This window comes from Mixophyes fleayi, chromosome 7 (assembly GCF_038048845.1).
Source record: "Mixophyes fleayi isolate aMixFle1 chromosome 7, aMixFle1.hap1, whole genome shotgun sequence".
NCBI classification, from domain to species: Eukaryota; Metazoa; Chordata; class Amphibia; order Anura; family Limnodynastidae; genus Mixophyes; species Mixophyes fleayi.
The window spans coordinates 60,195,344-60,220,298 of record NC_134408.1 but is presented as its reverse complement, the minus strand read 5'-3'; the positions used below and the strand labels follow the sequence as shown (position 1 = coordinate 60,220,298).

General features: G+C 39.4%; 1 protein-coding gene across 3 annotated transcripts in view; it reads right to left on the bottom strand.

The window, feature by feature from the left end:
• Positions 1-6,044: 6,044 nt before the first annotated feature.
• Positions 6,045-24,955, bottom strand: part of RHBDF1 (rhomboid 5 homolog 1) — a 98,725-nt gene continuing 79,814 nt past the window's right edge. For all 3 annotated transcript variants that reach the window (XM_075179880.1, XM_075179882.1, XM_075179881.1), the window contains exons 12-18: positions 22,846-22,949; positions 22,469-22,532; positions 16,373-16,467; positions 12,513-12,588; positions 11,723-11,823; positions 7,622-7,775; positions 6,045-6,990 (exon numbers count right to left, since the gene is read on the bottom strand). In XM_075179880.1, coding sequence (XP_075035981.1) covers positions 6,571-6,990; positions 7,622-7,775; positions 11,723-11,823; positions 12,513-12,588; positions 16,373-16,467; positions 22,469-22,532; positions 22,846-22,949 — 1,014 coding nt within the window. In that variant the 3' untranslated portion in view covers positions 6,045-6,570. The remainder of the gene's footprint in view (positions 6,991-7,621; positions 7,776-11,722; positions 11,824-12,512; positions 12,589-16,372; positions 16,468-22,468; positions 22,533-22,845; positions 22,950-24,955) is intronic.

Below are 24,955 nucleotides of genomic sequence, written 5' to 3'. Positions count from 1 at the left end.
AAACTTCCAGCTGGGGTCCTCAAGAAGATCAAGCAAGAGGGAGTCAAAGTGGTAACCATTCTCACATTTTGTTTTTTTTTTATGGCTCTGGAGATGTAGGTAGAACCCTGTGGTGTTGCCTCTGTGGCAAGATCTCCTTCACCAAGACCAGGGGGTAAATGTATTATGGTCCAATTTTTTCAACTCTGTGTTTTGAAAGAATCATACCATAATACATTTACCCCCAAGTGTGTTTCCTTCACCAAGACCAAGATGTAAGGGCCTGTCTAATCCTGTAATCGAGACTTTGTTTCAGGCCAGGAAAACGGATTCATCTATGCTGTACTATAGGATCTGGAGAAAGTTTATACTGGCATGCAACAGGTCTAGATGCTGTAACATTGCTACATGTTTTGGGTTTCCTCCAAAATGGATAGGCAATGGGGTTGGCTCTGTCCACTCTGAAGGTACAGGTTTCAATCCTTAATATTTAGCTGGGTAGGAGCTGGCTTCTGAAGATCTAGTGAACCTTCTTCCAGGCAGTTAGAAGGATCAAGGCCCCTAAAACGTTAATTGGTGCTCAATTACATCAGCAAGGAGAGGTGGGGAGCTCTGGGCCTTATGGGCAAAACAGCAGTTCCTGAATATTTTCGAGGACAGGGTGGTCCTTAGGTCTAATCCTTCTTCTCTTCCAAAGGTCATCTCTGATTTCCACATCAATCAGGAATTTGTGTTATCTACCTTCTATAGGAATATGGAGGAAGGAGGAAAAAAAACTTCACCTTGCAACTTCACCTTTGACCTAGTCAGGGCAATTACAGACTTTTACAGATTACAATCTCTCTAGGACACAGCCTTTTAGGATCATGGAAGATCTATTTGTGCTTCCTGCGGGGACAAGAATAGGCAAGGTCACTTCTATCCAGACGATTGTGAGCTGGATCAGAGAGCGGATTGTCCAAGTATACGGGGGAACAAATTTTAAAATTTCCATGGTTCTTAGGGCTCACTTGACTAGGGTGGTGGTGACTTCATGGGCAAGTAAGGCTCAGTTTTTGTAGACAATCTGTCGAGGGCAGCTGCGTGGTCCTTTAAACTAGAGATGGGCGGGATCGGTTCCCCGAGATCCGAATTCATCCGAATCTAGCCTATCCGAATACCGAGCCGAGCAGGCTCGGTACTCTCCCGCCCATTCGGAATCGAAATCGAGGCAAAACGTCATCGTGACATATTCGTATTTCTGAGCTCGGTTCTCGCGAGATTTGAAAAGCATAAATACCCGCCTCCACAGCAATCCATCGCCATTTGACAGAGGGGGAGAGCAGGGTTAGGTCACAGGCTATATCAGCGCAGGGACAGAGCAATAATTGGACACATTATTGTTTCTATTCTACACAAATATGATATTAATACCAATTGTTACAGCAGTAAAAGGAGGATAGAGGAGGGTTTTTTTTTTATCAATTTCTGACACTCCAAGTGCTGTTGGGGTGTCCCATATTCCCCAGTGTTTTACTGTAATTTTTCTGGCTGTCAAAAGTCATATTTGTCAGCAGTATGAAAAAAATATATTTAGCACTACTAGTGCTTTTGGGGTATCCCATATTCCCCAGTGTTTTACTGTAATTTTTCTGGCTGTCAAAAGTCATATTTGTCAGCAGTAGCTAAAAAAAATATTTAGCACTCCAAGTGCTTTTGGGGTCTCCCATATTCCCCAGTGTGAAACGCTAATTTTTCTGGCTGTTAAAAGTCATATTTGTCAGCAGAATCTATCTTACAATTTTGGCACTACAAGTGCTTTGGCCTCATTAAAATGGATTCAAAGCAGTCCACATATGAGCAGAATCAGCAACCTGGTTCTGTCACCAGTCCTGATGATAGTGTTCCCAGTAAGTCACCTGGGAAAGGCGATGTCAAAGTACATAGTCTTTTTAAATCAGGGAAAAAAACAAACACACACCAAAAAAAAATGTACCGTGTTGAAGCGAAAAAGAAGTGTAACTGAGGAAAAGTTAACTGCAGATAAAAAAAAAATTGGCAACATGCCATTCTACACACGCAGTGGCAAAGAAAGAATGAGGCCTTCGCCTTCCTTTATTAGTGGCAGATCCAAAAATGTTACAAGCCTTCTTCTTGTACGGTCACTCATGACCAAGCAAGACCAAGTAATTTGGAGTATAAAGGCGGTGCACAACTACTGTTACGCGTCAAAGCCGAGTGCAAGAAAACAGTGAGGGAGTAGAGGATAATGTATACTCAGAATCAGAAATGACACCAATCCCTGTGGAGAGTCCATCCACCAGTGGTATGTCTAATCGTGAGCATTCTGATAATGTACCCATAAAGAAGGGCCCTTTCAGCAGTTCTGCTGATGTGTGCCTGAACAGCCCGAGTGTATACCAAGTGAGGATGACACTTTGGAATTAGAAGAGGATGAGGGGGAGATTTGGGTAGCCGACGAGGGCGCTGATGAGGATACGGTTGACATCTGGGCTGGTTTGAAGGATTTGACAAAAAAATGTGTGACCTTGCCCATAACTGCAACCAATCCTACTATTAACATGCAAAGGATGGTGGAGGGCCTAGCAGGGATTAAACTGTATTTTTCCTAATTTGCACTAATACGGTTTGGGTGTAATATACACCCAAAGTCGAGTGCTCAATTGCTAAGAGTCATTGATGAAGAGGAAGACAAGCAGGCTTGTTTGTAGAATTTGCATGCAAATTCTACTGCGTTATATAGGTAACACCCAAAGAGAAGAGCTCCATTGCTCCATTGCTAATTGTAATTGCTGAAATAGAAATAATAGGGCTGACACTCTTGGTGTAAATCTGCAGTTACATTTTCTTGTACCATAGCTCACTCAGAAACAGGAGAGGTGCCAGGGTTAATCTTCCTCAAACAATACTAATTCATCCCACCATCATTGAAGTCTGTGTACTATGATGTAATTGCCGATAATGTCCTTCGAAATGAATTAGTAGTTCATTTTAGGGCAGAGCTGTCACGATTTTTGGCCAATTCTTTTACTGCAGAGCAAATATCTAAATGTTGTGCGGAATCATCTGCATCACCACTGGGTGTCTTGGGAAAGCAATTTTTTTGTACAACAAGCAGTTGCCAGAGAAACTGAAGGAGAAGACGTCTAAACAAGATGTCGATAGGTCTTGGATCCTTGCGAAGCAAATTAAGTATTTCGTCTACAATTAAAATATAGTTAGCACATTTACTTTGTTTTATGTCACATGTTAAATTTCTGTAGCTCCTTGTAAAAAATGTATTATTAAGGCAATCACTTGACTCAAGCTAACCGTGTCTGCACTCTCTTCACAGGTGACTACTTCGCTGGACTAAAGTACATTCCCCTCAAATGCTAGTCTTCTTGCAGCTGCTGCATTCTCCTACATGCTGTTGCAGAAAACAGAAATTGCCCCTAAATTTTTACGGACAAAAACAGCATCTCCTGCATGTCATTTTTTAAAAGTTCTGTAACACCAAGTTGATTGTGTGTGCAAAATAGGAAATGTGATGGAATTCAACCTCGCTGTAATGCTTGAACAATGTTGGGGTCGTCATCAGAAATGACATATCCTCAGGAGAGTCCAAGCAGGATCTTTTAATGACATCCCTTAGTTTTTGGAACAAGTTGTCAGCTGTATGCCTCCTAGTGAAGCTGCTGATACACAGAGTAGCCTACTTCTGAAAAATGTGACGTACTTGGGTACATGCTGCTGCTGTCCCTGCTGGTGAAGGCGAATGACCAATCCAGTGGGCTGTCACAGTCATATAATCTATACTATGCACAGTTCCGCTTGCCCACATATCTGTGGTTAAGTGTACAGTGGGTAGAATGTCATTTTGTAGCCCAATGATTACATTTTAAAAAACTTTCTGGTAGAGGTGAGGAATAGCTTTTCGAGTAAAATGGTGTCGTCATGGAATTTGGCAATAGGGACAGAACACCTGAAGTAATTGTCTAAAACCTGCTGCATTAATAATGGACATTGGACGCAGATCTAATACTAGCATAGTCCTTATGGCGTCTGTGATCCGCTTTGCGACTGGGTGACAGATTTCATACTTGCTTCCTCTTGCAAAGGATTGTTTAACTGTAAATTATTGGTTCTGGGGATATTGATGATGAAGGTGTAGGGGGGGTAGATTGCAGGTGTTGGGATGTAGATGAGAGAAGGGAGGCAGATGATACTGGACTGCTTGTTATTTTTTTTTAACCTAAGTTTCTGATTTTCCCAACAGCTTTCCAAGAGCTCGCTGAAAAATGGCGTAACATGGATGAGGATCCCAGATGGTTAAGGTCCCTACCTCTACTGAGTGTGGCTTTAAAAACGCTACAAATGGATAGACAACTGTTGTCAGGATTTGTGTAAAAATAATTCCACACTTAAGAGGTGGATTTTTGGTCTTATGCCCAGGCATGACAATGGCCTTTTTCGTATCACTGGCAAGAACTGCAGCAATTTCTCTTTGAAAGTGTATGAAAATCATATTGTGACCTAGGAGGTGGTCAAAATTGAATGCAAATGACTGGAAATTTTTATTTTTTTTTAACAAATAGCAAAACAAAACCAAACAAAACCAAAACACACAATGGCGGTTTGGCAAAACCAAAACCAAAACACGATGGTAATCCAGATCCAAAACCAAAACCAAAACACGGGGGTCAGTGAGCATCTCTACTTTAAACACACTTTTATTTCTCATTATTATCAGATGGATGTGCTTTCTGATTCCAGATCTATCTAGGGAAGAGGTGCTGCAGGCTGCAGTGAAATAAAGTTATTTTTGTTGACAATACAGGGGTTATGTGTATATTACCCTCCCACTATGTTATTACTGTGTACATCCCATTGGTGGCTGCCATGAAGTGAAGAGGAAGAAAGGACAGTATTATGCTTACTGTTAATCCTGTTTCTGCTGCAAAACTTCATGGCAGCCTACAACTTGCCCTCACATGATATTTTTTTTATGTTTTTGTCAGGAGGAATTGGGAAAAAACAAAGCTAAGGAGGTGCAGCTGGGCTAATAGAGGAGGGAAGTGTTCTTTTTGCTGTCTCTACCCAAGTTAATAGGGACTTAACCCATTGTTGGCTGCCATGGAGTTTCGTGAAAGAAACAGGATTAACAGTAAGCATAATCCTCGCTTTTTGCACAGAGGTCCCCATACTGTAGTCCGCCGCTGCTTAGGAGACTATGGGATATATTTACTAAACTGCAGGTTTGAAAAAGTGATGATGTTGCCTATAGCAACCAATCACATTCTAGCTGTCATTTTGTAGAATGCACTAAATAAATGAAAGCTAGAATCTGATTGGTTGCTATAGGCAACATTCCCACTTTTCCAAACCCGCAGTTTAGTAAATCTAGCCCTATATGTTGTTATACATAAATCAGCAGCTCTGAATTTCTCTTGCAGGTTAAATGAAAAGGTGTGTATCTAGGAATAACATATGCAGGTGCATGTTAAAAATACCTCTAAGATTTTCCAGTCTACTGCAGGTACAATTTTAGAAGGTTACACATCAGTGAGCAGCTCATAGCTTCTGTAAAGGTTGTAGAAGTACCTTTACAATCTTGCAGGGCTGGCCTTTTAAAAATCAAGGTACCAAGACAACTTGCATCTGTGGTTCCTACAAGCTACTGGTTTACTACAAAACTACACAAGTACAGTAGATCAAAGCTATAAATTTCACTTGGCTTTGTTGTTCCAATGTAAGTTGTACAATGAAAGCAAATGTGTAATTGCAAACTAAGGGTTAGTGCCCATTTGTTCTTTATAGTAAACAACTCTTAATAATTTCAAAAAGGATTCATAGTAAGAGTAATAAAGATGTCATACAACAATACTAGGAGATGTAGGATTTGCAAATTTGTTTGAAAAAAATTATTTATACTGCAACTTCACTGAAAAATAAAGCGGTCGGGAAGAAAAGGGTCTTTTTCTACATACCCTAATCTATTTGGGTGCATTCTTATGCAGCTTCAACATTTTACCAAAGTGGAAGTGTATACAAAGTATTGGGCAAAAGAAACACTAGACTCAATATTCAATGTATTCTTTTATTACAGATAAGATAGCTAAAACGCTACCCTGCAGTTTAATTACTGCAGCATTGACTGCAGGACAAAAATATTTAAAAAAACAAATAATTGAATTAGTCCATCAAAAAGACATCACACTATCGTTCAAAAAAAGTGAACAAAGAAACAAATAGTTCTGTTTTCAGACAGTAAAATAATCTGAGACACATTTTAGCAAAGGTTATCAAATACTATATATACAGTTTAAATTAACAATGTGCACTGTAAGAATATACTTTTTAATATGGATATATAGAAAAAAATATTTCAATTCCCACAGCAAAATATGATCATTTCTGTATACCTGTCACTTCTTGACCATTGCATTAATAAGGTTAATTACGTAGTAATTTGAAATTCAGCAGCTTGTGGGATATAATGGCTATGTTATTCCTTCAGTACCTTTAATAATAACAATGTAACACCATATCTGTAAAACATAGAAAAAGACTCAAATGTTGTTTGTATAAAAACTCAATCTCTAGTTACTGTCAATGAAGTTGTGCATCAAGGTCATATTTCTCACAAAACTTATCTGTAAATGGAATACAGGTTAGGTACTCGCACCATTCGCACTTGATATGATAAAAATAGAATAAAACCACTAGTCCTGAGAAAAGTCCAAAAAATATTAGTAGAAAAATAATAATTTGACACCTTTTTCGGTACATGTCAAACTTGCCAAAACTAATGTAAGGAAGAAATGCAAAAGATAAGAAGAAACCACTAATAAAGCCAGAAATGTGAGCAAAATTGTCAATCCATGGAAGGAGGCCAAATGTGAATAAGAAGATAACAACAGCAAATAGTTTGAAGAAGGCCCTCCATGGTCTTTCTAGAATCTGCCAACTTTGAAAAAGCTCTACAAAAAGGCACGCTAAGATTCCAAACTGGGATCCAGCTGGTCCAACCTAGAAGAAAGATAATCATCATGAATGTAAAAGTAAAAAAACATAACAATAATTCACATGTACAATAAAAAGTCGATGTTGAATTAACAAAGAAAATGAATGAAATGTACAGACTCAAACATTTTTTAGTGAAAGTACCGCTCACTTTTGCTCGTGCCCCATAGCGGTTACTTTTTACCATTTAAACGGTAATAAAGTGCAGCCGCAATGTTCTCAGGAACATCTCGGCCAATTGAATCTGCCCCTAAATGTAAGAAGCGGAGTAAGATTTAATTTTCAAAGTAATGTCTAAAAAGTGGTAAAATGGTTTTACTGAAATTACAGGTAAATTTTGCTTTCAACTTTACCTCAAAACAAATTTTGTTAACAATACCAAACTAACCATAATTTTTATAATGGATTAAACTGTAAAGCCCAGTATGAGATAGTATGCTTGAGCATTGTTTCCCACTTTTTTCACTTCTTTTAATATATGTATCTTACATTGCATATACTGCACCAACCAACAGAAGGAGATGGAAGAGATAGTAAAATAAGACTTGCTATTAAAAACAGAAAATATTTCAGATTTTTTGATGTTTAGCTCCCTGTTAAAGAGACAAAAGTAAATATTTTTGGTTATTGTAGTTACCTCAGCTCTGTAAGGCAGAAATATAGCACTGGTGAGATTTCCAGTAATCCCACTTAATATATAAATAATCGAGATTCTGTGCCAGCCCGCCAACTTTTCCAAATCTCGAAGTATTGTCATCTGGAAACATATGGAAACCAAACAGTGCAAGATTCTGCAAATATAAAACATACACAATAATGAGCACAAATATTTCACAAATATTCCTGTGTGATGTACTATCATCATCATTTATTTATATAGCGCCAGCAGATTCCGTAGCGCTTTACAATTGGGAACAAACAGTAATAAAACCAGTGGTAGTCATCAGAATGATTGCGATAGCCCCGGCGACGAGAACACCGACAGCAAAAATCCAATCTGCACAATGACTATAAAAAACAAATGCAGACTAACGAGAAAAGACGGCACTTTCTATGCACGTCAGTGACCATAGCGACTTTTCTCTATTTAAAGGGGCAATGCCGCTTTAAATAGAGAAACGTTTAAGTCGCTATGGCAACTGACGTACATGCAAAGTGCCGCCTTTGCCAGGGTTCAGAATGTAACACAACCAGGTTGGTCATCTCTATTGTCACTTTTCTCGTTAGTCTGCATTTGCTTTTTATAGTCATTGTGCAGATCGGATTTTTCCTGTCAGTGTTCTCGTCGACGGTGCCATCGCAATCAGCATTTCGTACCCAACCCAATAAAACAATACTGGGTAATACATACATACAGAGAGATATGAGGGCCCTGTTCGCAAGCTTACAATCTAAGGGACTATGGTTTGATACACAAGGGTAAGTGCTACATCATATTGAATATTTGTCCAGCTAGAATGGAAAGGTTACAAAGTATTTAGTGGACTGTACGCTCAGTCACAAAACTATGTTGGTCAGAGGGTTGTTGTCTTGTGTTAGCTGTGTAGAGGGTGGTAATAGGGTAACCTAGCGAGATTAAGATGGTGGTAGAGGAATATTATAAGCTTGCCTGAAGAGGTGGGTTTTCAGAGAATGCTTGAAGATTTGAAGACTAGAGGAAAGTCTTGTGGTGCGAGGGAGGGAATTCCATAAAGAGGGTGCAGCCTGAAAAAAGTCCTGTAACTGAGGATGTGAGGAAGTGATGAGAGTGGGAGAGAGGCAGATCTTGTGCAGATTGGAGGTGTCGAGTTGGAAGATATTTTGAGACAAGTGAGGAGATATATGTTGGTGCAATTTTGTTGATGTCCTTGTATGTTAGTAGAAGAATTTTATATTGGATTCGTTGGAAAACAGCCAATCAATGTAGAGACTGAAAGAGTGACTCAGCAGAAATAAAACGATTTGCACGGAAAATCAATCTAGCCATTGCGTGCAAAATAGATTGTAGGAGCTCAAGTCTGCTTTTGGGAAGACCAGTAAGGAGGGAATTGCAATAGTCAAAGCGGGAGATGAGTGCATGAATTAAAGTTCTTGTTGTGTGAGATATGTACGTATTATGGAAATGTTTTTTTACATGTATGCAGCATGTATTACTATATATTAAGCAAAAAATCTCTATGTAGGTAATAATTATTGCAGTCCCCAAACCAGGAAAGCCTTCTATGAATTGTGAATCCTAATACCAGATCTCCCCCTTAGATATGGATGCTAAAATATTTTCCAAATTATTACCTGCAAGACTTAATGACCTTATCCTGCCTATAATACATCCAGAACAAAACAGGCTTCATGCTAGGGACAATAATCTTGTCAATAGATGCCGCTAAGGCCTCTGACTCGGTAGAGTGGGGAAGTGCTGCAGACGTTTGGGACTGACCCCAACTTTGTAAAATGGAACCAGTTACTTTTTTAGATTTTCAACCTGTGAGAACATTAGAACAAATTATACCATCTCTGAAAGGTCTCCCTTGGGCAGAACAGAGCTGCTCATTCTTTCCTGCACTTCCTGCATTCGTGGTGGATAAATAACAGTAGTCCTGAGGAGCACATGTTGGGCCAAGTGGAGTAAAAGACATCACTATATGCTGAAGACATGCTCCCTAGTCTAATCTGGGACCTCACTGTTCGTATTGCTTGAGGTGGCTGATGAATATGGGAAATACTCGGGCCTAAAATTGGGAATCAAAGCAATCTTATTCCACTTCTTCGGTATGACACCCATGGGAATATGTATGCAAAGCTCTGGGTCCTCAATCAGACTGAATACTACACCCGTCTCCATAGCGTATCTTGTGCTTTTTCTGCATATGCCCAGAAAGTGAACGCACACAATTGCACTATGTAGACTTGGGATTTGTTCACATAAAAAGAACTAAATCCCTATAGGCACTCAATTTAAAAAGTATTACTAATATTAGTATAGTATAGATGAGGTCTCACTCTTTCTTAGCTTGAAACAGCAGCTGTCAACACAAGAGCCTGCACCCTCTAGACAGATGCACAATCTAAAAAATTAATTAGACAGCACTAATGATTAACTAATCTGTATCTAAAATTACTACAAACCTATGTCTACGAGGTAAAACATACACTTTATTAAAATGTATACATATATCATTAACACGATTGATCATAAAACACTGCAATGCGTTACATTTATATATAACCAACAGCAGCACAATTATTATTGTGCTAAGTGCATGAACGTCATTCAAGTGGCAAACAGTAAATGAAAATGAAAGTTCATGAATATATGTGGAACAATACATTCCTTTAAAGGACCAATGTCCACGTCTAAATATGGGCAGAAATACACATTTTTCAATTTTCAAAATTAACTTAAATTTTGCGTCCCACTATGAATCAGGCCTATGCTTGGTTAAAATTCAAAACGTTCCAAATCCATGAGTGGATTAGAAGGGGTGCCAGATTGCCGAAAGATGTAATATTGTAAGATACACTCAAGATATATATGAATGATAAGTTATCATATAACATTTATATGTTGTACAGTTTGGAGATCTACTTCATATCACTGCTAAATTAATATGAGGTTAAAAAGCAATCTAAATTAACTTCATGTGGCATACTTGCCTACATTTTCAGTTTCTCTTCCGGGAGGACCAGAGGCAAGTGGGCGTGTGGGGCGGAGCTCGGAGAACCCTGTCCTTAAACCCTGCCCCCTAAGCGGTATCACCATTTTGCTCTATAACAGCAAGGGGGGGAGCACATTGATGCGTGAATCATGTCACTAAGCTCCGCCCCCCATTTAACTTTACAAACTTGCTGGGATCCGGGAGGATGCCCTGCTCTCCCAGAAATTCAGGAATCTCCCGTACATTCTGGGAGTAGGCAACTATGTCATATGATTGTACTTGTGGATAATCAGAAAAACTGGCTTGATAACTGTAAATGGAAATGAAACAGGAAGTGGGGGAGATAGATAATAAACAACGTGCCACGAAAGTGGCGGTACCATCAATGCCAAACAGTATAAGCAGCCTAAAATTTGTCATAGAACTTATTATATAGCTAAACAGTTGCACACTAAGGAACTTAAATAATTCTTGTCCTATGATAAATGCAATTAAGGCATAACAATAATTGATTCATACAGTATGCTATGGGCCTGTAGAAAAATCAGAGATTATGACCAAAAACTAAGTTCTTAAGCGAGAAATTATTTCTCCCAGCAGTTTAAGAACCCAGGTTTTGTATATTGGACCTTATCAATAACCGTGCACTTAGATATCACAGGATGGTTTACCTTGCTTAAATAATCTTCCATTGAGTGTAAGGACATAATGCTTAGATATGAAGAGAAGTATCCACCCACAAAGAACATGTGGAAAAATATAAAAATATTTACTTTACAATGTTTCAAAAGTCAGCATGTTTGAGTAAAGGATGTGTAGAGAAATTTTGCAAAATCTGATGGTTGGAGTCACTAGAGACCAATTCTTGAGTACTGATGAAAAAAAAAAGCCATGGGCAATTATCTCCACTCCCAACACTCAATAAATTATTTGCTCCTCATGTTTTGCGTTCTTTAATGGATCAGGCCCAGGATGTTTAGTGCTAGGGACTATCTATCTGAAAATTGTACCACTGGGTCATAGGGTTTGCTTACAAACAAAGAATAAATGCGAACAGTTGTCATTGAAACCTGCAGGCGAGTTGAAGACTACATATAACATACCCGGCATGAAGGAACAGTGAAAGCCACAACCTATAAAACTGGTCTGGAACATCTGGGTTCAGGAATGGCAGTAGACCACACACATCATCCATGCAATGTACCTGGGAATAATAAGGGTATTTCATTACATCTCCTTATAATCAGAATGTTCTAAGATTACAAAAAACCAAACAAACACTGTTTCAGGAGAAATATATGTTGTATTGACATTTGATTTGCCTATTTATAGCATACAAACTATGTTATTATACATGAAATATATATTGTACACAAGGTCCATTAGACTGTGAACATTATAGTATACAGCACTCTGTATTTACCTAGTTGACTGCATAATCAAATAGACAGAAATTCTTTCTAGTTACCCTTTCACACATAGAGAACGGACTGAGTCTGGCCCTTGTCCTCCTCCTGTCACCACTGCTGCTTCTGCATAGGCTGGCATCAGGAGAAGCATACAGTGACAGCAGGAGATATGGGGGCAGAGCCGTGTTATGCTGGGAGTAGCTTAAAGCTATCCTCACTCCTCCATGAACTTTTTACACCTTGCACCTCCTGCCGGTGACAGAGGGAAGTGTGGCAGCAGTGAGGAGAGAGAATATCAAAAGCCTGGTCACATCTAAAAGACCCGACTCTAAAGTATGTTTTTTACATGGCAATAAAAGTAGCATATCAGTGGGAGTCGGGGTGGTGGCATCAACACTGGCCATTCAGGTAGCAAAAGAGCCAGAAAATCATTTCAGTAATGTATTTGAAGCAAAAACACATGGCAAGGTGTGCAAATATATACCTGCGAACACAAAGTTGCCTCTTCGTGGAAGTGTCCTTTCATGAAATCGCAGTATTCTCTGGATGTTATTTTACAGCTGAAGAGATGAGAAATAGGAAATACATCAGTCATATTAGGAATTAGTGAGCTCATTATAAACTTCTATCAGTCTATTTTACAGGCTATTTTCAATATTAGCATCAAAATAAATCATTTTGTAACAATACAATCTAATCCTGCTCTACTCCCTCTACACTTCCGTCTGTAATCTCAACAGCTTCTGGCCTCCAGTATCACCTCTATGCCAATGACACCCACATTTCACTTGCTGTCCTCTTGGATATCCCAGGGCTTTCTGGGATATCTAAGAGGAGAAGGAGCTGAACATGTCTAAATTTGAAATCATTGTTTCCACCCCCTCCCTCCAAGGTCCTCTCCCCTCCCCTCCTCTCCTCTCTGTTGATAATACCAATCTCTCCTCTGTCCCTTGAGTCTGCCTGTGTGTCATCTTTGACTTCTACCTCCACTCCACACTTTTAGGCAAGATTTGCCTTTAAACACATTGTCGTTTTAAATTTAGCTGTCAAAGTCGCCAAATATCGTCGATTTTGCAAAAATCGCTCTTTAATACATTTACCCCCTAGTGATTTCCTTATGCAATTATATCATTGTAATCGAGTTGTAATTCTCTAAAAAAAAAAAAAAATTGTATATACATAAAACTTTCTTTTGTGTTATTTTGTCATTTTGTTGTATGTCCTAGTCCCTATGTACAGCGCTGAGGAACCTTGTGCCACATTATAAATGAAAGATAATCATAATAATACAGTAATTTTTTTACCAAGCAAATACATTCTACTCTATGGAATTATTTTATTCGTATATTGCATAAACTTGTCATTAAGGGGTGCTACCTGCTGGAATATATTCGAATATTTAGAACACCTTTCCCTAATTTAATGATTTCTACAAACATGCTGTACTTAATGTGCTCTTTATATACTAATACTCAACAGACTTTCATGTTCACCTGTTCACTAAGGCCAATGAAAAAATTACTAATGTAAATATACAACGCTATGAAATAAAAAATAATGTACACACACCTACCCAGGGGCAGGCTGGGCAGGGGGTCATATGACCCCAGGGCTCGACAGCCAAACTTCATTTTTTAGTCGATGCAGGTACAGTGCGGTAGTTGGTGTCTGTCCCCTTTTCCAAGACCAGCCACCTTCCTTTTATTTAGCCGCAGATCTTATGATCCATTTTCCCTCCCTCCTTCTATGTGCAGCTTCCTGCTCCTATCACCGTAAGAGAAGATGTCAAATGGGACGCGCACCATGTGACAGACTCCATCCCATGTGTGCAGAGCAGCTCCAACACAGCACAGCTGTAACAAGGTAAGTGTGAGGGAAAAGGAGGAGGAGTATGTTAATATAATGTGTGAGGGAAGGGAGTTGGGTATGTTAATGTAATTTGCGATAAAAGTGAGTGAGGGGGGCCTAATGAAATGTGGGTGTGAAGTAGGCTATTAATTTAATGACGGAGTATAGGTGGGGGCTAATAATTCAATGGTGAGTGCTATTAATTTATTTGTGGGGTGATGGGGGGGGGGTATTTAATGTAATAGTGAGGTCTAATAATTTAAGATGGAGTGATGGGATCTTTAATTTAATGCTGGTGTGGTTTGGGGCTATTAATTGAATGTGAGGCTAAGTTGGGAGAGGAGAGCTATTTATTAAATGTGAATGTGAATTATTTAATACCAGGGCTGGTTGTGGGAAATTGTTATATTTATTAAATGTAAATGCTATTACTTTATTGCTGGGGCAGTTTGGAGGGAGGGAAATAGGATTATTTATGAATGTGTATGGTATTCATTTAATGTCAGGGCTGGTTGAAGGGAAATAGATCTAGTATCAAATGTGAATACTATTATTTTAATGTTGGGGCCAGAGGGGGGCCTAATTATGAAACGTGGGTGCTAATTACTTAACTCATTAGAGTTTTCTGAATTTCTTGCTAAACACAAAACAATTGAGCAGCGTATGTAATTTACTTGTTTTATTTATTAACATCTAGGTCTGCAGAACCAGTTGTAGCATTTGTGAAATTGTCTTCAAATGCCAAGATTTTAGAAATCTTCTTTGTGCTACCATTTCAACAAAACATGTCACTTTGGGCCTCATTTAGCCTTAGGAGTAAAGCAAAAAAGGTGCACATTTGCACCTTGCCAAAACCATGCTGCACTGCAGGGGACGGGCATATTTAAAATTTGCAAAAACATTTTGAGTTGGGGGGGTGTTCTAGCTCAGTTCTAAATTGCAGTGTAGAAATAAAGCTGTCCTGTATTTCTGTGCTACATGCAAAAGTAGCCAGTATTTTACCTGCAAGCAAATACTGTAAATGAGACCCACTGATTCAACTGTGTCTCTCAGTGTAATATTGAAATTTCCTGCAATACATTCTTCTGCCACCAGATGGCCCTGAGAGAATCAGAATCATGAGATTCCACATCTCATTATTCTGAATCATACACTGCACGTCAGATTATTGAAAAGTATACAGCGCATGCATGTTGTTTTTTCTGAATAGAATTACTATGTTCACTTATTGGCTTAAATGAGTGAATCGGCAGTATCTGTGGAATGAGGAAATGGAACTGTCAGTCCCTTGTAGAAAAAAATCAATAGGCTGGATTCCACTATAAAAGGGTGATCACAAGTTCCTGCAATAGGGAAAATCACACTCAACAAAAAGAGCCCCTCCCGTGATTGGTAGGTTGGGGTAATTAACAGGATTGGATCCCCTGGCAACTTTGCTCCTGCCCATAATACTAAGAGAAAAAAACAAACATACACAATTTTTTAACTGAATTAAAAATGTGCTCACCACTATAGTAGATATAAAATAAAAACTTCTTTCTTCTTGCATGATCTATTGTATTCCAAATGGGGAAAAAAGAAAAGATAACGCCCTACGAATAACCACTCGCTGCTTGTGAGCTTGTGACTGGCTGACAGTAATGGGAATACCGGGGTGAATCTCTGCGTGCTATCATTTTGCAGTGGTCATTGGTATTGACTGTCCTACTGGGTCATTTTTTCATACTTCAGTAGGAACATCTTCACTCTGCCCAATTTCTCTCATCTACTTGTGCTTCTCCACAAATGTGGCCATTTTTCTCTGTAAACATGTGCTCCCCCATGGAAAGCTAGATGCCTTTGTCCACACAGTGGGTCCAAAGCTGTATTTGTGCTGCAGAGCGCTATGTTATTATTTGAAAAGAACCTTTACTGTTTTCATAAAATTAACTGCAATACCTCAGTGTGACGTAATGTACTGTATGTCTGACTGCATATGTGTGATAGGAGTGAAATTAGCATTGATGGATGATCTAAACCAAGTACATTTTTTGTGCAACAACCTTTGGTGTATCCATTAGGTGATCATGGCTGACCAGAAAGGGTATGAAGTGAGATACTCTTCTAGAAAATATGTACTGCTCATAAAGAAAGCTTCATCCACATAAGTACAATGACGATTTGGTCATTCTGGACGATGTTATTTCCTCCTCATCTCTTGTCAGGATATAGAAGCTAATAAAACTGTGCACAATTCAGTCTACATAGAACAACAGTCTTGGTGAGTAGCAGCACGTCTAACAGCTGGGGAGTCAACATGTAGCCCTGCACGATCATTACTACCACTTTTGCTATGCTCCTGGATATTTCCTATTTTGCTACTTACTACAAAAACATGCAATGAGTAACACATATTTTTCAATTGTGCATTGAATGTAAAAGCAATTTTCCATGGGAAAGTTTGCTGAAATTCTTCTACAAATGGAGGGTTGGTATGCTGGTTACCTGATATCTTACCTTCCTTTTGTTCCAATACAACAGGGCCTGCCTGTTATTTCACAATTCATATGAAGATGATTAGGATAACTTCCATTTGTACTGTTTGTGCAGACCTATAAGTATAGAATAATAATCATCACATCATATACACAAAACATGCAAATAAAACAGCTATTTAGCAAATTTTGACACAAAAATAACCTTAAAACAATGATGAAATTATCTAGATACGTGCTGTATTACTAAAAAAAACAATGCTGTTGGACTACTCTAAATATATGAATCAAACAACATCTAATGTGACTACTGTGGCAAAAAGACTTGGGTAATATAGGTGCATAATGTGTAGAAAAAATAATGAAACAATTGAAAGTTTAAGGAAACATTTTCCAACAATTAGTTGAGCTTAATTCCCTATTAATAATTTGACCTAAATATATAATGCCTATTTAAATTAATTTGGTGTCGGCTTCTGTTTGGCAACCCATGACAATGATGATGTAGGGCACCATGATGCACAACATTGCGAGCACTTTGATATACACCACTGTCCAAAGATGAGGATATTTTTTACATTCAAGCTGCCTGTTCAATGTCATAATCTTAGTAAATGCTGTGAAATAGAAGTTCCTGGATGTTGCTTTATGTATCACCTGCCAGCCACAAATGGAAGTGTTGTGCGTTTTTTCTTGCGGTATACATACATACATATATATTACATATAGTGACAAAGTCCATGAGTTATTGTTTGAGTGTTTCACATAGGTCCCTAACCTACTTGTTTTAAAACCCCAGGGAAATGTTATTGTGTGTAAGTTGCTGAAGGGCTATAGGCATGTTGAAAAGCTACAAAAGGATCCTAGGGTTGTGGATGGTGAGTGAGGGCAGGCTCCAATCACTAGGCCTATAAGTTATCATTGATTCTGCTGGTAATCAGGAGTTGCACCTTAGTGGTGCTAGTAAAAGGCTGCAAAGCAGCTAAGTCAAGCTCTGACTTCCTGGGGACAGGGGCTGCAGAGTCTCTGTGAGAGAAAGTCTGATATATCATCACCATTTAATTTTATAGCGCCACTTATTCCGCAGCGCTGTACAGAGAACTCACTCACATCAGTCATTGGGGCTTACAGTCTAAATTCCCTAACACACACACACACACACAGACAGACACACACACAGACTAGGGTCAGGAGTGACCAGTGTTTAGTTTCAAGCCAGAAAGTAAGGTGTTTATCTTGGAGTTTTCTTTTGTTTTCTTACTGAATAAAACTGGCTGAGGCCAGTTGCACGAAATCTTTGGACTTGAAATCTCTCTGCTGCTATAAACACAATGTACCACAGGAGATGGTACCGTGTCTCCCTACCTGGCAAGGCCAGATTTACCACTATGCAACCTAGGCACTTGCCTAGGGCCCAGCGGGTTGTGGAGGTGCCAACAAAGAAAAAAAATATTGTGACCAAGGGAGGAAAAAAATAAATAAATAAACAAAATCATGATTGCAGCCTCCTCTCTCCTCCTTCTTGCTCAGCTGTGTTCCACTAAATGTCGGGCGTGACATCATCGTGCCTGACGGCATATTCACTGAAGACTCAGAGGAGTGGAGAGGAGCAGCATGTGCAACGGGGCAAGAAAGAAAACAGATGAGAAAACAGAAAGAAGAAAACAGAAGAGAAGAAAGCAATATAAAGGTAAGCAAGCTAACGGAGGCACAATGGCACACTATGTTCCCAAAAACTTATGAAGGGGGACAGGGGTGATGTGAAGGGGGACATGTGATATTGTGAATGGGCAAAAGTGATGATGGAGGGACAAAAGTGACAACTGCTAGGTTGTTACTAGGTACATTGGTTGTTGCAGTTATGTACGCCCCCAAGGATGCAAGTCATGCCCCCCATGATATGGCCGCTGCTGCTGTGCAGCAGCACATAGCTTTCTTTCTACTCAGCTATAGGGGTATATGGTAAGCTAAAAAAACATAGTGCGATGGATTGTTTCAGGGAAGGGAGCCCCCAACCAGTCTCTTGCCTAGGGCCCCATGAGGTCTAAATCCGGCTCTGCTACCCGGTACCAGACTTTGGCTCCTAAACCCCAGATCATTCTTCCAAGCTTCATGTGCTTTCACATTACTGTCACATATAATTCACTTTTAGCACTGTATATTTTAAAATTAAGTAAAGCATGTTTTACATATTCAATTCATTGTGATGTCTCTAAAAACAAAAACGGAGTTGGATGTGCTCTCGGGAGAAGCAGGGAAAACCTGTATTAACCGCTCACTTTTCAGTAACTATAAAGTTGACCACACACTGCCACACTGGCAGTTGACCAGATGTCACAGTGTGCGTAAAAACTAACATGATTGGATAATTATCGGTAATGTTCATAAACACAGTTGGAATATGACCTCCCCAGTGTAAACCATAGCCACTTAGCCACCTGGTCCAAGTGCGAAGAGCTTTATCTCCCAATTTAGCTAACAATGTGGGATGCCAAATTGAACACTCTTTGGCCAAGCAGCAATATTAGCCTAGGTACGGCCAGTATTAGATCTATCTTATATTGCATTTATTAGTGCTGGCAATAGGAAAGATCTGTCATCTCTTCATACGCCTCATAAATACATTTACATAATTTAAAAGGTAAAGCATAAATAAAAGACACAAACAAGGAACAAAGCATGTGAAAAATAAAATTCTATAAATAAAAAACTGAATTAAATCTTGAAAAAAATTATAAATAGATAATGTTGGGAGGGTATATATATACATTATATATATATATATATATCTAATATATAAATGCTTAGTGGCGTCTGTCTGTCTGTGTGTGTGAAAAAAAAACAACAAGTTGCAGCGCCACCTGCTGGGCAGAGTTATACACTGACCTACTAAATTCTTAATGTGTGTGGGAAAAAAAATTCAAAAAGGGCTGAAATTTGGTAGGGCTCAAACTCATTTTCGTGAGGTAATTTTACCTCATGAACACACATGTGTAGAGGCGTGCGTTAGTGTGTGTGTGTGTGTGTGTGTGTGTGTGTGTGTGTGTGTGTGTGTGTGTGTGTGTGGAAAAAACTATTTTCTCAGAAAGGGCTCATCCAATTGACCTGAAATTTGGTATACTGACATTATTTGACAAAAAAATTAGAATAGTGAAGTCAGTTAACTTCCATCATCCCCCCTTCCCCCCGTGGGAGGGGTAGTAAAGGCTAAATTTACGAGTTGAGGGGTCAAACTCATTTTCGTGAGGTAATTTTACCTCATGAACACACATTAAAAAAGGCGCTTGCGTCGGGAAGTAACGATCTTCCCCTGAGGAGGCCTGGGCTAGGCCCAAATGCATGACAAGAACCTTTTTAAGACCTTAAGTATCTTGATTTGACTAGAATGCATGAGTATCATGCACGGGTTAACTTGTATATATATATATATATATATATATATATATATATATATATATATATATATATATATATATATATATATACATACTAACAAAATAAAGCAGAATCTGTTCTTAAAGGGCAAATTTTAAATTTGATTGGGTAAAGTAAAGATGTAGCAAAAATATTACTGGTGAACCAAATGCAATGGAAGTTGTTCTTGTAAATTAAGTGCAAAACACCTTCAACCATTAAACATAAATGATAATTTTTTTACCACTGCATTTGAGAAGTGCTATCTATTGCATTAGTCTGAAACTGACAGAATGTTGCAATGAGATGAAAATTTAGCTAAACACTCTTACCAGTTATCGAGTTAAGGGATCAACCAGTGTCAGCAATACACAGAGAGCCTTTTTGTACACATATTAATGGAATCATCTACTTTCTGCTTTAACAGAAGTTCACAACTGTCACACTAGCTCAAGCAGCCAGCTATACATTACCCACTGGTATTTGAGGAATGCAAGGTCAAATGCCAGTCAAATCATATTTCAAATGCAAAAATGTTTGATATGCGGTTGTTAACTTGCGGTATTACTTCAGTTCGGGAGGTCAACAGAGGTCACTCCATTGACCTCAGTGCGTTTAACCTGCATTAGACGGAGCAGGTACCATTTGGAAAGCCGCAATGCTGATGCAACACTCCCAAATTAAAGTAACATTGCAAGTAGGCATGGGGTTATTGGAAACAATGACTTCCATCCCCATTTTTGTCTATTGTACTCAAGGTCGTCAAGAGGAATTTTGGTCCCCGGTACACCAACTTCATGGGGCCCCCCTATAGCCAACTAGCAAGAAAAACTATGTGCTGCCACAAAGGAGGTGTGGCCATGCCATTATGGGGCGTGGCTGTGCATCACTGGAGGAGTGCCTAGCAGGTGAAAAGCCACCCTCCTACAGAAAAAACCCTGCATTGCTGCGTACACTATTGGCACATGTGTGCAGTACCAGCTCGCTGGAGCGTGATAGTTATGTCCCAGCAGTTCTGACTTTGAGGACAGTGGGACAATGACCTTGTTTTTAGCTTTAATACATAATAAAATGTATTTCTTTGCCAGGCTGGATTGTATTTCCATCACACATGCGTAAATGAATAGTGTGTTATCAAATAAGATATTGAAAAATAATTAATTGAGTGGAGTCATCTTAAGACAGTGATAACTATCAGATTGCACTATAATAAATATGTTAATAAAATTATAATATTCACCTACAATAACCAGAGCTACCATCAGAAATTGTGGGGCCCAGTACAAATGAAAAGGGGCAGGGCCCTCACCCTTCCCAATCTATAGTGTGGAGCATGATACCACAACCTGGTATCATGCAACACAGTAGTGCACCCAATTCATATTATGTCACACATTGGTACCCTCAGTTCATTTTATGCCACATAATAGAGCCCCCAAGTCATATTATTCCACAAGTAGTACCCTAAATTCATATTATGCCACAGAATAGTGCCCCCAGTTCATATTACGCCACACAGTAGTACCTTCAATTTATATCAAGCCACACATAAATGCCCTCAATTATATATGGGTGGAAGTGTTTAAATAATGCAGCACTAATCCTTGTTAGAATCAATGGCAGCTTCCACATATAGTACTAAAGATGCTTACAGTGCTAGTCATTCTTCACGTATTTTACTAAAATTGCTAAAATGTAAGCAAAAATAAAAATGGGAGAATATTTCCTGAGCTTGCCACAAAGGACACCAGTATACGGAAGCCACCTCCACAACTGCATCAATGTTAATACAATATTAGACTAAAAATTAACATTTGCATGTGACATGCTTTAGCTCATCCACATAGAATACCTGTTCCATATATCTGATAACAGCAAGGAGAAGGAAAGCAGCAGTTTTCCCTGAGCCTGTGTCTACACTCGCCAGTATATCCAATTCCATAAATTGTACAGGGATCATCTGCATTTGGATAGGAGTTGGAACTTCATCATATACAGCCCTTTTCAAGTTTGCACTCAGAGCTGGAGGAAACCCACAGTGTTCAAATTCAGACTGATCTGCACACCTCACTTCCTTTCAAGACAACCCAACTGCAGTCTTAGATGGTCAATCTGATCCGGCAACTACAGGCTCCGCCCCCCCGCTTGGACAATTACAGGACCTGCCCCCGATTGGCAAGCTCCGCCTCTTCCGATCACTGGCTTCTAGAAACCCCCTCCCCACTCAGGTGGCCACCGGCACCCCCCACCTTGTCCCCGGGAGACAGCATTGTAACAAAAAAGTTAAAAAAAATTGTGAAAGAAAAAAAAAAAAGTCACTGTTCTGCAGTACGGGCCCCGGGCCCACTAACATGTCCGGGCCCGGGTATTTAGTACCCCCCTCCCCTCTCTGTGCCCCTGATTGTACTCACACACACGAATTTGATGCCAGGGTGCATGAGGACTAGGGAGTGATTAGGGCTGACAGATCTGTGGTTTATTTCCTTACAAACATGCATTTTGTAATATTAAGAGACATCATTTTAAATGAGCTTTTTACTTTTGTTAAAATTAATTACAATGTGGAGTTAATATTTTCACATGCAATCTTGTGTGCAAAATAATATATACAATTATTTTAAAAATAATGAAAAAATGCTTTCAAAGAAGGGTTATTGCCCTGGATATTAAAGGAAGATACCAGAAAATAAATGAAGGTACCTACCGGCCATTTTGTGATGTCATCAGGCCACTCATGTGGAGGTACAGAAGCGGGCTCAGCACAAAACCTAAAATAATAATTTAATGTTAGTGTAATAACATTTTAAAATACATCACTTAGCAGCATCTGAACATATAACAAGCATGGTTCTAGTTTTTGGCTTCTGACATTTTAAAATGTAACCAGAGATAACACATAAAAGAACATAGAAGGGGCAATGTGTCTACAGTTATCTGTACAGCTGCAAAAGGGTGTCACTATAGTAAACGTCCAATTGCAAAACAATTACCGAAGGAATCCCTAAATTAACCCCCTCCCCACTGTTTGAGTTTCACTGAATATGATGTAACCAGTCATATGCCATATAAATATTCTCATACCTGGGATCCTGGCGACAAACTGATCCATAATGCCTTTCACTTTTATTTGCCAGCAGTGGGGTGCTGGAATGAAATGGCCATTTCACCCATACAGCAAGGGTAGACTGAAAGGAAAAAACATTTTAGAACACCCGTACAAAAGTGAAAACATCTATGACACTTTCATATGTATTGTACCAGTATTTTTATATTTCTTTTAGTCTTTGAATCACTAGGCACAAATGAGTGATGCTGGGAATTTGAGGGCAGTTTCTTTGTAAGGAACAGAAAGGCCGAAAAACATGGAACAATGGAACTCATGTAGGTGAATTTTGCTTTTGTGACATCGTGCCTATTTATGCACTTCTGTTTTATGGTCATGTACACGCGCTAGCACGACAAGATGTACATTTAGGGAAAGAGGTCCTGGTTTACCAGGTGTCGACAAAGCCTTTCAAAATTGGTAATTGGACATCAACCATTACGTTCAGTGGAGAAGCAATTTATGTGAATATATATGCGCACATTAACTGATGTAAAGAAAACATCATGAAATAAAAACAGCTCCAATGTACAAATACTTTCATAACTTAATCGAGACATATATGAGGATTAGGAAGATGTAATTAATTAAGGTGGCACTCTAAACATCTATACTTTTAACAACATGTGTAGTGCTACCAAAATGTATACACACACACACACATATATATGTAAATATATATGTGTGTGTGTGTGTGTGTTTTTGTTTACAAAATGTGGTTGCACGCCTCTTGCAGCCTGGTTTTCAGTTCTTTAATTCATTAAATATTTGGGGGTAGATCAGAATACTTCATAACCTCTTTTTGTGTGGTAGGTGCACCTACTATGACAGGCTCCATCTTGTGTTCATATGACTCCACCTACCATTGCATGTTGCATTAGCCTCGCCTACCACTGATGTGGTTACAAAAACTTTGTACTAATCCTGCCTACTTTGTGTTGGCCCTGCCTACAGTTAATCTGGTCCTGCCCACATGAGGTCACTTCCGAGAATTTTTTCCAGGGCCATTTTAAGTTCCTATTCCACCCCTGGCAACACCAGAGGTTTAAGTGGAGGTAACAGTTAGTCATTTGCAGAAAAATACATGTGGCTGAGTAGTGGCTCCAATGCTTGACAGTCTGGTTTCCAATATAACATGGTACATTATTATTATGATTATTTATTTATATGGCACCACAAGGTTACCGCAGCACCGTACAAATTACAAAATATAATACAAACAGTAGATCGTACAGGGTACAACAGTACATAGTAAAAAAAGTAAAAGCAACACTCCAAAAGCTCCAAGCAAAGCAAGTACAGTGATGCTGGAGAGGATAAAATGGTGTTCAGACAGAAGGGAAGAGGGCCCTGCTCATAAGAGCTTACATACTAAAGGGAGGGTAAGCATCAGGCACAAGAAGAGTCAGTGGAGGGGATCAAGCGCAATGGGAGCTCGAACAGGGAATTGGGAGGTGAGGAGAACAAGGAAGGAGAAGGTTATGTGGATGACTGGTAGGCTTTGAGGAACAGATGGGTTTTGAGAGCCTGTTTGAAGGTGCTCAGATTAGGGGACAGATGGATGGAGCGTGGGAGGTCATTCCAGTGGAAGTGGGCAGCACGGGAGAAATCTTGAATTCTAGCGTGGGATGAGGTGATCAGTGGGGAAGAGAGCCAATGGTTACTGACCGATCGCAGGGAACAGGAGTCTGAATGGAGAGGAGGTTAAAGATATAAGGTGCAGTGAAGTGGGAGAGGGCCTTGTAGATGATGGTGAGGAGTTTAAAGAGGATTCTGTAGGAGAAAGGGAGCTAGTGTAAAGCAAGGCAGAGAGGGGGGGGTCAGAAGAGGAACGGCATGAAAGAAAGAGAAGTCTCGCAGCCACATTGAGATTAGAGCGAAGGGGGACAAGATGGGAGCAGGGAACGCCTGTGAGGAGAGGGTTACAATAATTGAGCCGGGAAATGATGAGTGCGTGGATAATGGTTTTAGCGACATCTTGAGAAAGGAAGGGCCGGTTGTGGGCAATATTCCATAGTTGGAAACAACAGGATTGGGCAAGAGATTCAATATGGGGGGTAAAAGAAGGGGAGGAGTTGAGGGTGCCAC